Raw genomic sequence first — 14,601 nt, 5'->3', positions numbered from 1 at the left:
TCAAAGGTGTTAAAAGTTTCTCCTGAAAATAAATTGTAAAAAAACTTCAAACCATTATTATGCCAAATTTGGAATGCTTTATCTGAAATGGATGGCAGAAAAAAAGGGTTATAAGCAACAGGGATTGAATTGAAGCCATATTTTAATAGATGTTCCTACAACTGGATTTGTTATTTTCTGTTTTTGATTTAGAGCTAGGGATGAGGTTAGGAGGGGAAGTGGATTAGACATCAGTTCCATTTTTACCCAAGCCTCACCCTCGTTGTTCTCATAAACATATTTCCAGTACAATAATTTGGAGATATTAGCCGCCCAGTAGTAAAAGATAAAATTTGGCAACCCTAGCCCACCAGCCTCTTTTGGTACTTCCAAATATGTTTTTTCTATTCTGGGATTTGAATTTTTCCAAATAAATGTTGCTATTAATCTGTCTAAATCTTTGAAACTTGATTTGGTTATAAAAACAGGAACCATTTGGAAAACATAGAGAAATTTTGGTAAGACTGCCATTTTAACTATATTTATTCTGCCTGCCAATGAGATTGGAAGTGTTGCCCATTTTTTAAAATCTTGCAATGTTTGTTCTAACAAAGTGTCAAAATTATAAATCCGCAACTCGTTCATTGTGCGGGTTATATTTATTCCCAAATATTTAAACGTTTCTTTTTCTAATTTAAAAGGGAAGGCAGAGAAATCTTGCTCTATGTTATTAATAGGGAACAGTAGGCTTTTTGAATAGTTCAATTTGTATCCAGATATGCATCCGAAGTGGTCTAATATTTTAAACAATTTAGGGATTGATGCCGTTGGATTAGATATATAAAACAATAAATCATCTGCATACAATGATACTTTGTGCACTGTCCCGTCCCTAAAGATTCCGGCAACCTGACTGTCCTCCCTAAGAGCGATAGCTAAGGGTTCGATTACTAAGTTGAAGAGATAGGGGGATAAGCTACAGCCTTGCCTGCAGCCTCTGCCAAGCTGAAAAATGTCAGAGGTTACATTATTTGTCCTCACTGCTGCAACTGGAGAGGAATACAGTATTTTAATCCATTTTCGAAACAATGGGCCAAATTCAAATTTATTTAGGACCGCATGAAGATATGGCCATTCTATACGGTCGAAGGCCTTTTCTGCATCAAGAGAAATTATTATTTCTGATTTTTCTTTTGGTTCTGATGCATATAAAATATTAAATAGGCGACGCATATTATAAAATGACTGTCGCCCTGGTATAAAGCCGGTTTGATCAGGGTTAATAATTTTTGGCAGTATAAGATCAATTCTATTAGCTAAGATTTTTGTGAGAATTTTGTAATCGCAATTTAAAAGGCTCACCGGTCTATAGGAGCTGCATTGTGAGGGATCCTTACCCTTTTTGTACAACACAGAAATTATGGCTTGTTTCATAGTATCTGGTAATTTCTCTTGAAAGAATATTTCCTGGTATACATCTTTGAGTATTGGTGCTAGTTTGTCTATAAACATTTTATATAATTCAATAGGGAAACCATCAGGTCCCGGTGCCTTGTTACTTTGCATTGATTTAATTACTTCGACAATTTCACTAATGGTTATCTCTCTATCAATTTCTGTTCTGTCATTTACAGATATTTGTGGAATTGGTAATCTATCAAGCATTTCAGCAACCTTTTTTTCATCAACCGGATCTGAAGTATAAAGATTGGAATAGAACATTTTAAACTGGTCATTAATGGTTTTCGGATCGGACGTCTTTTCTCCAGAGGTTTTACAGATTTCAGAAATCGTGTTAGCTGATATGGATTGCTTAATTTGATGTGCCAAAAGTTTTCCGGCTCTTTCCCCATGTTCATAGAACTTTTGCCTTGATTTAAAAAATAAACGTTCTGTTTGCTGAATGGACAGAATTTTGTATTCTGAATTTAGTAATAATTTTCTCTTATAGAGGTCTGGTGTTGGATTTTCTGCATATAAGCCATCAATCTCTTTTATACTGTTGGCTAGGTTGTTCATTTGTTGTAAGTTTTTCTTTTTTTGAAATGAAACATATGAAATTATCTGGCCTCTAAGATAGGCCTTTAATGCCTCCCATACAACGGTCATTTTCATCCCTTGGGTTTGATTTGTCTCTAAGAAAAACTGTATTTGCTCAGAGACCATTTTTTTAAATGAGTCTTTAGTTAGGAGTAAAGGATCAAGTCGCCAGGCCATTTTTTGACTTGAGCGTTCATAAAAATTTACATCTAATTGTACTGGACTATGGTCTGAAATAACAATAGAATTGTATTGACAATCTAAAACCTTGGGAAGAATTCTATTATCTACAACAAAAAAATCTATCCGTGAGTATGACCGGTGCACTGGTGAAAAAAAAGAGAATTGTTTAGATGTTGGATTTTTGTTCCTCCAGGGGTCAAAAAAAGCATAAGATTGCATAAAAGATTTTAGAACATTACCCGCTTTTGAAATTTTGCTATCAGGTTTAGGATTAGATCTGTCAAGTTGAGGATTAAGCACGCAGTTAAAGTCACCACCCAGAATCAAATGGGACTCTGTTAAATCTGGCAGGTGCTTTAAAAAGGTACAATAAAAATCTGGGTCGTCCCAGTTTGGTCCATATACATTTGCAAGAATTACTTGTTTCCCATACAACCTACCCTGTATAATAATATATCTCCCTCTGGTATCCGCCACAGTTGATAGTGGAATAAATGGAATCCCCTTCCTAATTAGAATAGCCACAACCCGTGATCTATCCTCAAATTTTGAGCTAAATATTTGGCTTATCCATGTTTTTTTTAGTTTAATTTGTTCACTTGATCGGAGGTGTGTTTCCTGCAGATATACAACGTCGGATCTCAATGATTTTAAATGAGTAAAAACCCTTGTGCGTTTAACCGGATTATTTATACCTTTAACATTCCAGCTTATAAAACGAAGAGGCAGATTACTTTGCGAGCTTGCCATTCAGGTACCAAAATGCAGGTGCTGAAAAAATATGTCCCAACCTCTGGAACCCGAAGAAAGAGAAAAAAAAAAAAAAAAAAAAAAAAAGGGAAAAATAAATAAATAAAACGAGCCTCAAAACCCCATGCTGATCTACTATTATCCCTGAGATCGCAACCCTCCAAGCTAGGATAGCACAGTGACTAAACATACTGTTAACCCTCAAACAGCCCCTCAACTGGGCAAATATATAACATTTAATAACTAAACAAAACTCCAAAACTTATATTTTCCACTTTCCCCGTGTTTATTCTAATCAAATGCCCCAGAATAACAGCAATATCTCGAACATATCGAAAAATCGGAACAAAGGAGGAAGGCAGAGTATTCATAATAAATTAAATCAAAATCATTATACCTTCCGGCCTTTTTTGAGTATGGCCCAATTAATTACTTGACTTCTCCCCAACACCAACGTAAAATTATGTCCCTTGAGTTCAAACAATCGCACATATGAAGTCCAACTTATCTCTTCTCACTCGGCTGTACCTCTCACGGCCGTAGTAAGTCTTTTTTGATAAAGTCTATTGCAGCTGCTGGGTCGGTGAAACGATTGTCCTGTCCCGTAGGTGAAGTGATGCGGAGAACAGCTGGAAACAAAAGTCCAAACTTAACGCCAGTGCAGCCTCGGAGCAAACGTTTAGCCTCCATAAAAGCAGCTCGTTTCTTTGCCACCATTGCTGTAAAATCAGGAAAAATACTTATCTTCATGTCCTGTAGCAGCAACGGCTGTGACTTGGCGGCCCTTCGGAACACCTCTTCCTTCTCTTGGTAATAGTGAAACTTCACCACGATTGCCCTGGGGGAGTTTCCCTGTTGACCCAAGCCTCGATGAGCGCGGTCCAACATCGGAGTAAAATCGAGGCCCAGTATGTCTTTCAGCATTGTAGCAATAACTGCCGTGGGTTTCCCGGTGTTTTCAAAGCCCTCCTTCACCCCTACAATGCGTGCATTGCACCGGCGTTGTCGGCCCTCGATGTCGTCCAATTTGCTGGTCAACTTAGCAACGTCCGATTTCAGCTTGCTAACCTCGTTTTCCAACTCCACTGTCCGGTCTGAATAAGTATTCAAACCAAACTCAACACTTTCCAAACGAGCCTCTTGCTTCTCCAAATCTTCTTTGATTGTGTCTGTTTTATCATTTAAATCTTTCGTGCTTGAATCGATACGGTCCAATATCCTCTTTTCAGAGCTAGCAATCGCTCTCATAATCTCACTCATGTCAGGGGGTGGTGCCTCCGATCTGTCCTCAGCATGGTCCGAGGCTTTTGCGGCCTGCTCTTTCCCCGATCTAGTTTTGCTCATAATTCGTACAACGTAGCTTTGAAGATGTAAAAAGTGCCTCAGAGCAGCACACGGGCGTATTGTCGTACTATTATTAAAAGTTCGTTAGTTTTGGAGCGGTGGAATTATGAAAAAAGTTAGTCCATTGAGGAGCCCTGTACAACACGTCTTCACATGGCTATCACCTGCCTCCACTGAACACATTTTATAAGTGGTCAGAAACTTGTAAATAACTCACGAAAGAATAAAGTTACACTGAAACCAAGCACACCATTGTTTTTCTTGTGACATTACCAATAAGTTTGATGTGTCACATGGCCCTTTTCCTATTGAAAAAACAAAAGTTGTATCCAAGATGGCCGACTTCTAAATGGCTACCATGGTCACCACCCATCTTGAGGAGTTTGCCCCCTCACATATACTAATGTGCCACAAACAGGACTTTAATATCACCAACCATTCCCATGTTATTACGGTGTATCCATATAAATGGCCCACCCTGTATATTCAGTTTTGTATTTGAAAAAACAATCAAATCTTGTAGCTTTAATTTCTCTTTTTAAAGAATGATGTATCTGAGCAAAAACCGATGACTATATTATAAAATCTCTTCATATGTAGGGGTTTTTCTTGTAGCAGTGCTTCTTTCCTGTAAAGTATTTGTCTTTGTGATTGGGTCAGCATGTGTTGAATTAGATTACACTGTTAATTTCTGAATGCACAGTCATGCGTGCTCACTGAGTGAAGAGTTTGCCTGTTGTGTGTGCTTTTAATTTATGTTTAAATGTGTGTGTATTCAAGCATGTCTTTCTATGCCGGCCACTTACCAGCCATACCTGCAGTGCTGCATGTGTGCGTGTGCTGATCTGCGTCTTTGTGAGTCCCAGACTGTCAACGGGCACTTTAGAGTCTGTACACTCATCTGATTTGGCTTGGTGAGCCAGCAGAATAATAAGTTTGTGTTGTAGGACAAAAAAAACAATAAGCTCCTTCAAACTCCGTCTGTCTGTGATGGGGCTGTCCCATCAGAGACAAACTGCAACCACCAAGACAAAACACCTAAATATTTCCTTGATTTTTTTTTTTTTGGGTGGGGGGTATCCTTATTTCCTCTCCCTCCTCCTCTCTGTATGATACTGTTAAAGTTCCCAGGGGACTATTACTTTAGCTGGCATGTGGAATGGCCAAGGAGATGAATGCTTTTTCTGCATTACCTGATGGCGGGGGAGAAGCAATGGATACAGTGCACAGATCCTGCAGACACTTTTTAATCTGGGAGAGAGAACTCTCTGATCCAAGCTAGTGACAGAACTGAAAAAAGGGAAATGTGAAAAGAGACAGCCAGAAGGCGAAAAAAGAAAAAGAAAGAAAGAAGGAGGGATAACGGAGTACGATGTGTGATTGTATTTTTAATTAGTACAACTAGAGAGGAAAGTTAAATTCCTGACTTTGGATAATACTTCACCACGGGGAAGGTTTTCAATCTAATGAAAAGACTTTGACTTTCAATTTGGCTCTAACGCTAATTGTGGTGGATTGAATGGAGCCATTTGTCCCAAGCAGGGGGACTAAACCATAGGTAGGGGGCCACTGCCCATAAACAACAATTAGCTCACAGTCCACAGTGTCCACACTGAGGAGCCAGAGCCAGAGGAAGCAGATGCTCTCAGAGGTCAATGAGCAATTCAATCGGTAAAGTTGCAAAATGCAAATAAAATACAACATAGATTAATGGATCCAGCCCATATTGTCTTTTGCTGCCACAGTAGAACAGCCAGTGACCTTGTGCATTTTAAAGTTCAAAATAAATTAAAATCATTTATTGAAGTAAAAAAAATATCCCTTCAAAGGAGCTGTCCCTTTAGCTTTCAAGCCAATGACTGTTTAGGCCACTAACTAATTAATACTCAATGCTACGAGGTGCAGCATCAGCAAATGGGCTCCTATTGTAACTGGAGTGTCCACTCAAAGACACTCCTTCAACTATCTGTTCATAATATCAGACTTTTTTCATGCTGGGCCTTCAAAATTTATTGGTGAAGTTACATTTTGGTAAAACCAAGTTAACAGAGAACAATGGCTGCCAAAAGACAATTTTAGCTATTACTCTCTACAAACAACTACCTTAATATACCTTCAGGGATATTGCTGCACTTATGCTACACTCTTATTTCTGCCTTTGTGGTTTGTGTCCCTTTGGAGACCAGTCAGATAACTTTTTTTTTTTTATCTTAACCCTCTCTGTGAGGTGTTGTTCTTTGTTGGTGATGACCTTAACACTATGGCATTTGAGGTTTTTTTTTTTTTAATGATCTTTAAAAAATGCTAACTCTTTTAACCTTAGGGACAAAAAAACCTGCAACCTGCTGTAAAAGTATGACTATATACTATTTGCTTTCTAAAATATTATCTTTTAAAACTACTTCAGCCTGAAATATACATATAAAAAATAATTACAATTCATTTTATTTTAACCCTTTAAAGTTCAGTTTGTTTACATAGCTTATTTTTATTAGAAGCTGAGATGGGTTAGTGATTGCAGCCACACTGATTTTTGTGCATTATTTTTCTCTACAGTGTCAGATTCTTTTTTTTTTCATACTAATGAAAAACATGCCACCTTCCCACAAATGGCTTTTTTTTTGCCTTTAAATGACATAGTCTTTTGAAAGTACTTCAGATGAGCATCCCGACATAAGTCTGCAGTTCCTCTGTATCCACATAAACCACTGAATGTTTCTCATGCTGATTTATCATGGCCACAACTTGCTTCTGGATGTCATCCATCAGCAGCAGTGCATAGCTGGTGACATGGTGTGTAGGTCCCAGGATCAAACCTCTGACTGATGGGACATAGCATTGCAGTTATTGTGGAAGACCAAAGTATGGAAATGACAGGGCCGTGCAGAGATGTTTGAAGGGACGGGTGCTCAAAGTTAAAAAGGAGCACATAACCAGGCTAAATAACAACAACCCACCTTCATCAAGAATCTAATATGGAATCATACTATATCACTATAGTCATAAGCAGTGTTGGGACTAACGCGTTATTAAGTAACGCGTTACAGTAACTACGTTATTATTGTGGTAACGAGCACGGTAACTACTTATTATGCCAAAATCAGGAACACGTTAGTCGTTACTGGGATTTAGATAGGGTCGTTACTCGTTACTTCGTGTGGTGGCTATCGCGGAGCTTCCACAGATTCTGTAACATTAGCAAGTGGTGGAGGCCAACAGGTGGATGAGGGAAAGGGGACGCAGAAGGAAAAGAGACCCAAGGCAGCTGCAGGTCCGAGTGTCAGGGGAACTGAACTTCAGGTAAGAAGTTATGACCTGCAGTCTACCTGGGTCAGATATAAACCAAGTTTAGGTGGAGTTTATTTTTGTTATTCAGACTTTTTCCGTACTGCGTACTAGCTAGCATGACGGAGTTTCTATACAGCTGGGTGGGTGCTATGAAGTTAATGATGTTGAACTTTATTTTGTTCATAAGTTATTAGAGTTGCCAGTTGTCTGGTATTCAGAGAAAATATTACGTGTTTCTTATTGAGGTGAAAAGGAACAGTTTGTCCCGTAATTCAGCTACAATGAAAAAGGCACAAAGCTGGAGTTATTCTGTGTCTTTGCTGCACAGCTGCCTCTTCTTCTTTCATTCTCCCCCCTCCCTCTCCCGTTTCTACTTCAATCGTGAAAACTGATAAATGATCAGCTGATCGGCTCTCTTGTTTGTTTATCGCCCACTTTGCGCCAGAAAGAGGGAACCAGCCGATGTCGCGTTAAACAACAGCAGCACGTTTAAGCTTGATCAGCTGTTAGAATTTATTTTATATTAATTTCTACTATCAGCTGATGTTTGCTGGAGCCACAGCTGCAAAAAAGCTGCTGGTCATGATATCGGTTTGGTTATCTGGTGAGAGGGAAACATGAAGATGAAACCAGGAGATGTCCTTACTGAATCATCAGAGCTGAACAGGTGATGGAGAAACAGGTTTACCTTTTAGGTGACATGAATGAGTTGAAGGGAAGTTATGAACTGTTTCTGAGAGACAGATAACCCCAGGATCCTTTTTTAGGTAGCTGACAGCTGGTAACTGTGCAGGTGCGGATCTAGCAAAGTTTTGCCAGGGGGGCAGGTAGGGCATTAACAGGAAGAGGTGGGCACAAAGAAATACTTTTCTTTCTTATTCTTATTTAAAATGTCTAGCTTTTAAAAAATAATTATCTGAATCTTACAACAAACGATTGATTGATTGATACATATATACCATCAAAACAGTGTACATCACTGTCACAACAGCGCTTGCAATGCCAAAACCAAATCTACGCCCTTGGACTGTAGTGTACGCTGTACACCCTACTTACTGATTTTTGTTGCATCATTCTGCGCCTCCCAATTCATTTGTGTGTTTCTCCTACAGCTCAGCAACGTGCAGGTGGCAAAAAATGTACATGCTCTTTACGAGCTCGTTCTCAGCTCGTAACCAGCGCACTCTCCCATATGGAAAAGATATATATAAATCTTATAAAGTTTGTATCTGTCTTCTGTGAAACGTGTATGAAAAGCATACAAGAGTGAAAACAGATATAAGATCCCTTGAAAAATTATATAAATGAAACTTGTATGTTTTGGATACTTCCTAAAACAATATATGAAAGTAATGAGAAAGTGGCCACTTTTATGAGAAAATCATATAAGCCGCAAGACAGCTGTGGCTACAATGTAGCTTGCCATCGTCAGTGTGTGAATGTGTGTGCAAATGGGTGAATGACTGAATGTAGTGTGAAGCGCTTTGGGGTCCTTAGGGACTAGAAAAGCGCTATACAAATGCAGGCCATTTACCATTTACCATTTTTTTGTACTTTCTCCAAATCTGTTTATTGCTGGTGACTTCAATATTCATATGGACAATGATAAAATCCCTCTTTCCAAAGATTTTACCTCCTGCCTGGAAAGTTTTGGGCTTCTACAGTACATAAAATTTCCTACCCACTCTAAAGGTCATATCCTGGATTTGGTCTGTTGTTCTGGCATTACCCCCACCCATTGTAAAGCCACATTGTTTCCCCAGTCTGATCATATGTTTATTTCTTTTGATGCAAACATAACCGCTTCCAAAACCTGTATCTCTCGTAATATCACTTTTAGGAAAATTAGTAATATCAACCCAGCTGTTTTTTCATCTGCCGTCCATGACCTTCCATCTATCCACTGCTCCTCAACTCCTCATGAACTCGTTTGTCATTATAATGTCAACCTTCATAACTTTCTTAACATATTTGCTCCCCTTAAACATCGAACTGTCTCATTTTCCCGTTCAGCTCCATGGCTTACCTCTGACCTGCGTCACCTTGAAGCTAAAGGACGGCAACTCGAACGTCTATTCAAGAAAACCGGACTTACTGTACATAAAGAAATGCACAATGATCATGTTTTGTTCTATAAGGACTGCATTGCCTCAGCCAAATCTGCTTACTACTCTGGTTTAATTAGTTCTAATGAAGGTAACTCCAGGTCCCTCTATTCATTGTTCAGTAAAATTACAAAACCTCCAGACACATTCCCCTCCCACATGTATTCTGTTGATTTTTGCAACTCTCTTATCTCTTTTTTCACTTGTAAAATCTCAGACATTCACCGTCAACTTAACTCTTTAGGAGCTCCTGACTCTGAAGTAGACTTCCTGGTTCCCCCACTGTCTTCCTGTCAGTTATTTTCAAGCTTTACTCTTCCCTCCATAACTGATGTATCTAATCTCATTAAAAAATCTAAGTCATCCACCTGTCAACTTGACCCTCTCCCTACTGTGTTAGTTAAAGCCTGTCTTCCCTCTTTAGCACCTCTCATAACCAATATTATTATCCTCCTTGAACACTGGAATTGTTCCTGAAGCACTGAAAACGGCTTCTGTTATCCCAATTCTCAAAAGGCCTGGTGCAGACCCCAATAACTTTGATAATCTTCGCCCTATATCAAATCTCCCCTTTATTTCAAAAATTCTTGAAAAAGTTGTCACCGCCCAGCTTCATTTACATCTCAATGACGATAATCTCTATGAACAATTTCAATCTGTTTTCCGCCCCAATCATAGCACAGAAACTGCTTTGTTAAGAATTACCAATGACCTTTTGATGGCAGCTGATTCTGGTCTCCTATCCATTCTCATCCTTCTTGATCTTAGTGCGGCGTTTGATACCATTTCTCACAATATTCTTTTATCCAACTTAAATCCCATTCTTCAACTCTCTATCCTGTTTCTGCTGGTGTGCCTCAGGGTTCAGTATTGGGGCCTCTTCTATTCATTATTTATATGCTTCCTCTTGGGTATATATTCCGAAAATATAATATAAATTTTCACTGTTATGCCGATGACACCCAGCTCTACCTTTCTTCTAAACCCAATTCATCCCTCCCACCTACCTCCCTCTCAGACTGTCTTATTGAGATTAGATCCTGGTTCTCCTCCAATTTTCTCAAACTTAACAGTAATAAAACTGAAGTTTTACTTGTTGGTACACCATCTATCTTAACCAAATCCCACAGTTTTTCCATTAACATTGAAAATTCTCCCACCCTTCCCTCCCCTCAGGTTAAGAGTTTGGGTGTCATACTTGATAATACTCTTTCATCTCAGTCTCACATTAATTACATAACCCAGTCTGCTTACTTCCATTTACGTAATATTAACTGACTCCGCCCCTTCCTTACTCCCCATGCTGCTGCCATCCTTATCCATAGTCTTATTACATCCCGTATTGATTACTGTAATTCCCTCCTATTTGGTCTCCCTAAAAGGTCCCTTCATAAACTCCAACTTCTTCAAAATTCTGCAGCTCGGATCATAACCCGTACTCCGTTAAGTGCTCATATTAACCCAGTTCTTCAGCAGCTTCACTGGTTGCCCATAGAAGCCAGGATAAATTTTAAAATCTTACTTCTTACATACAAATGTATCCATAAATCTGCTCCTTCATATTTGTGTGACCTGCTCCATATCACCACTGTTTTCTGCCCTCTCAGATCATCATCTGCTATTCATCTTACTGTTCCGTCCTCACACCTTATTACTATGGGGAACAGAGCTTTCAGTCGCTCTGCTCCCCAGCTCTGGAACTCTCTTCCTCCTGCACTAAGAAATATTGACTCCCTCTCCGTATTTAAGACACAGCTCAAAACACATCTGTTTAAACTGGCTTATTCGCCTTAATGCTGATTTTATCTGTTGTCACGCTCTGTTTTGTAATTTTAACTTATTTTATGTATTTTATGACTACTGTTGCTTTTATTAATTGTGTTTTTGTAAGGTGACCTTGGGTTTCTGAAAGGCGCCCTCAAATTAAATGTATTATTATTATTATTATTATTATTATTATTATTATTATTATTATATGTATGTGTTATGTGAGAGTGTGAGTAATGTGGATGTCTAGGTTGCAGAATAAAATTGAGGCCTCCCCTGCACCCTGGTGACATACCTGCACCCCAAGCCCTGCATGTGTGGGTGTGGTAGAGTGGGAATAGGGAGGCAGCTGAGGATGGGGAGGGAAGAAAGGGAGGGGCAAGCGGCCCCGCCCAGCCTCACAGAGTCCGGGGCAACCCACCCGACTCCACCCCAGAGAAAACTGCACCCACCCCATCATCCAATCATCTCCCAAACTACACAAGACAATAGACCCCCAGGTTGAGTTCATTCTCTACCTCTCCTATATCTCTCCCCCACCTGCAGAGTGAGCTCCTGTAGAGAGGAGACCACCTGCAAAGATATAACAACCTCCCCACCAGTTAGAGAGCCCCCTAGTTGGGCCGATGCACCAGAGGTCCCCTGCACTGGGGCTGAGCCCCCCTGCACCCACCCGCCCACAGCTCCAGCGACACAACAGCCAAGACCCAAGCCCCCAAGGCCCAGCCAGCACCCCGGACCGGGGGCAGAGCACCCCCAGACCCCCAAGCCTCCACGCCCATCCCGGACCCACCCAGGGGCAGCCAGGCTACCAGGCCAGTAACCAGCGTCCGCCAGCACAGACCCTCCCCCATCTCCGCTGTACGCAGCCACAAGGAAAACACCATCTAAGAGCCACCAGAGCCCCTAACCAGGTCATGGCCACATCCCCCGGGTTAGGCCCTCCAGGGAAAACGTCTGAACTGGTGGACAGAACCAAAGAGCATGGATGTAATTGTCCGGTGTATTTGCTGTGCAGTGTGAGCAGTCGACTGTTTCTAGTAGAATTCCAAAGTTGTCATCTTGTACCCTGTCAGAGCCCTGTATGCTTGCAGAGACCCCTACAGTAGGGAAGCATGCAAAACATTGTCCAAACCTTTATTTATGTCTTGCACAGCATCCCAACTCTTTAGCTAACTTAATAACTTTAGCTAAAGTGAATAGTTAGTCTAGTTCATTAGTGCAGCATTACTAATTAGGATCACCTCTGTTTGAAGTGATATAATATGATATACAACTATCACTGAAACAGCAAACTTTGTAAATAAACAAACAACACTTGTCATTCTCTAAGCGTTTGGCCACAGCTGTAGATTACACTATCAGAGCTTGTTCCCTCTTGACAATAATTACATTATTAAATTCTCTCTGTGCATTTACAGGTAAACAATATCTAATATTTTATCTAAATGACTGCTTTGTCTTTGAAAAGGTGAAGAGCCTGAGGCCGGTGACAGTCCAGTTTTACTTTAAGTCGGGGCTTGCAAAATTTCAAAATCCCTGGTAGCCCTTCGGGCAGGCACTCTTCAGTTTTTGGTAGCCCAAAATAAATGTAAGTAGCCCAAATAAAAAAGAGAACAATTTTTTGATTGATTGTATTTTCTATGAATGTTTACTATTTTCATTATGTACATGTATCTGTCAAGTAGGGCTGCCACAAAAGATTATTTTAATAGTCGACTAGTCACCGATTATTTTTGCGATTAGTCGACTAATCAGATCATGCATCCATTGGACGTAAAACATACAGCTTATTGCACCAGCATGCATCTGCTCTTACATAACTATCATTAGCTTACAGCTTTAAGTGTTTAAGGTATGTGCTAACTAAAAATAAACACAAGATGATAGTTTATTAAATTTTAATGAAATGTGCAGATTGTTTCAGTGAAGTTTAATAAACTCAGCCGTCTGCTCCTTGCTATCTAAAATATAACAGGACACTTCTGATAATCAGTTGACTGCTTGACATTTATTCAGCGGTGTAAAAACTATAACTTTAATCTCAGCCAAACCGATTTACTCAGGAACAAATAAAATACTGAAAAAGCCAAACAATAACATTTTTAAGTTATCTAAGTGACTTACATCATGTTTAACCTGAGTAGTGAAAGATGGCGGTGGGTTTGAAAACGATTTGCAGGGAGTCTGGTGTTCTCACCGGCTCTAGTGAGCCTTGAACCCGGCTAGCTATCGAGCTGAAAACGTCAGAGCGCTTGTGAAAATATGTAGTGTCTTGATAAACTGAGTAGATATTTGAAGTTTACACAGCTACATTCTCACCTGAAAATATGTTAAACGTTTATTTTGTGACCCAGAAAGAATAATAAGAGTAATATTAAAACTAACTAGCTGCCGCCATTGTTGGAAACTGAGCAGGGCCGCGCTATGAATTCTGGGATATGTTGGGCCACAAAGTATAAACCCGACCCATCCTTCAAATCTGGGGAAATGAAGGGCGCAATTGTCGGCCGCATTTGTCGGAGTCTTCGAATTTGGACAGTCTTGGTCGTGTCGCTGTAACGTAATTGGCCTACTAATGCGGGCACAGGACGATGCGATTGCTGAATTTTGACACAGCTACGATACCGGACACTGCTTCTTCTTCTTCGAGGTTTAACGGCAGCTGGCATCCTTATACATACAGCGCTGCCATCTTCTGTTTCAGTCCGCTATTACATTCTTAAATCCTAATACTTATCCCTGTGTCTTTTGGGATCTTACAAAGCTTCAAACGACGCGTCAACTATTAAAATAGTCATCGACAATTTTAATAGTAGACGTAATCGTGACTAGTCGACTAATCGTGGCAGCCCTACTGTCAAGCACTCCACCAGTAGATTACACCGTTCACCTCATAGGTCCCTGTCCACTTATTACATCAGTCTTTCAATCGATATAACAGCTCTTGCAAATAAAATGTCCTCTCTATTTGTTTTCGGCTTTGGAGTATATTGAGATTGTAGAGCTAATTCATTACTTACAAGTACAAATTAGTCTTCAATTTTCAATTTTCAAACTCATAATAACCTTATAAAAACACAGCTCCAGCAATTCATTTATTTTTACAAATGCATTGTCGAAATATTAAACTGCAGTATCTCAT

General features: G+C 39.8%; 1 protein-coding gene and 1 long non-coding RNA gene across 2 annotated transcripts in view; one reads left to right on the top strand and one right to left on the bottom strand.

The window, feature by feature from the left end:
* Positions 1–14,601, top strand: part of LOC146494855 (uncharacterized) — a 328,407-nt gene that overhangs the window by 218,635 nt on the left and 95,171 nt on the right. The window lies entirely within an intron of this gene.
* Positions 3,373–4,805, bottom strand: LOC146494859 (uncharacterized). Its single transcript, XM_085145566.1, has one exon. The coding sequence runs from the start codon at positions 4,294–4,296 to the stop codon at positions 3,484–3,486; it is 813 nt and encodes a 270-aa protein (XP_085001692.1). The 5' UTR covers positions 4,297–4,805; the 3' UTR covers positions 3,373–3,483.

Source organism: Neolamprologus multifasciatus, chromosome 20, assembly GCF_963576455.1.
Source record: "Neolamprologus multifasciatus chromosome 20, fNeoMul1.2, whole genome shotgun sequence".
Lineage (NCBI taxonomy): Eukaryota > Metazoa > Chordata > Actinopteri > Cichliformes > Cichlidae > Neolamprologus > Neolamprologus multifasciatus.
Note: the sequence above shows the minus strand (reverse complement) of the source record. Positions and strands in the feature narration are given on the sequence as shown.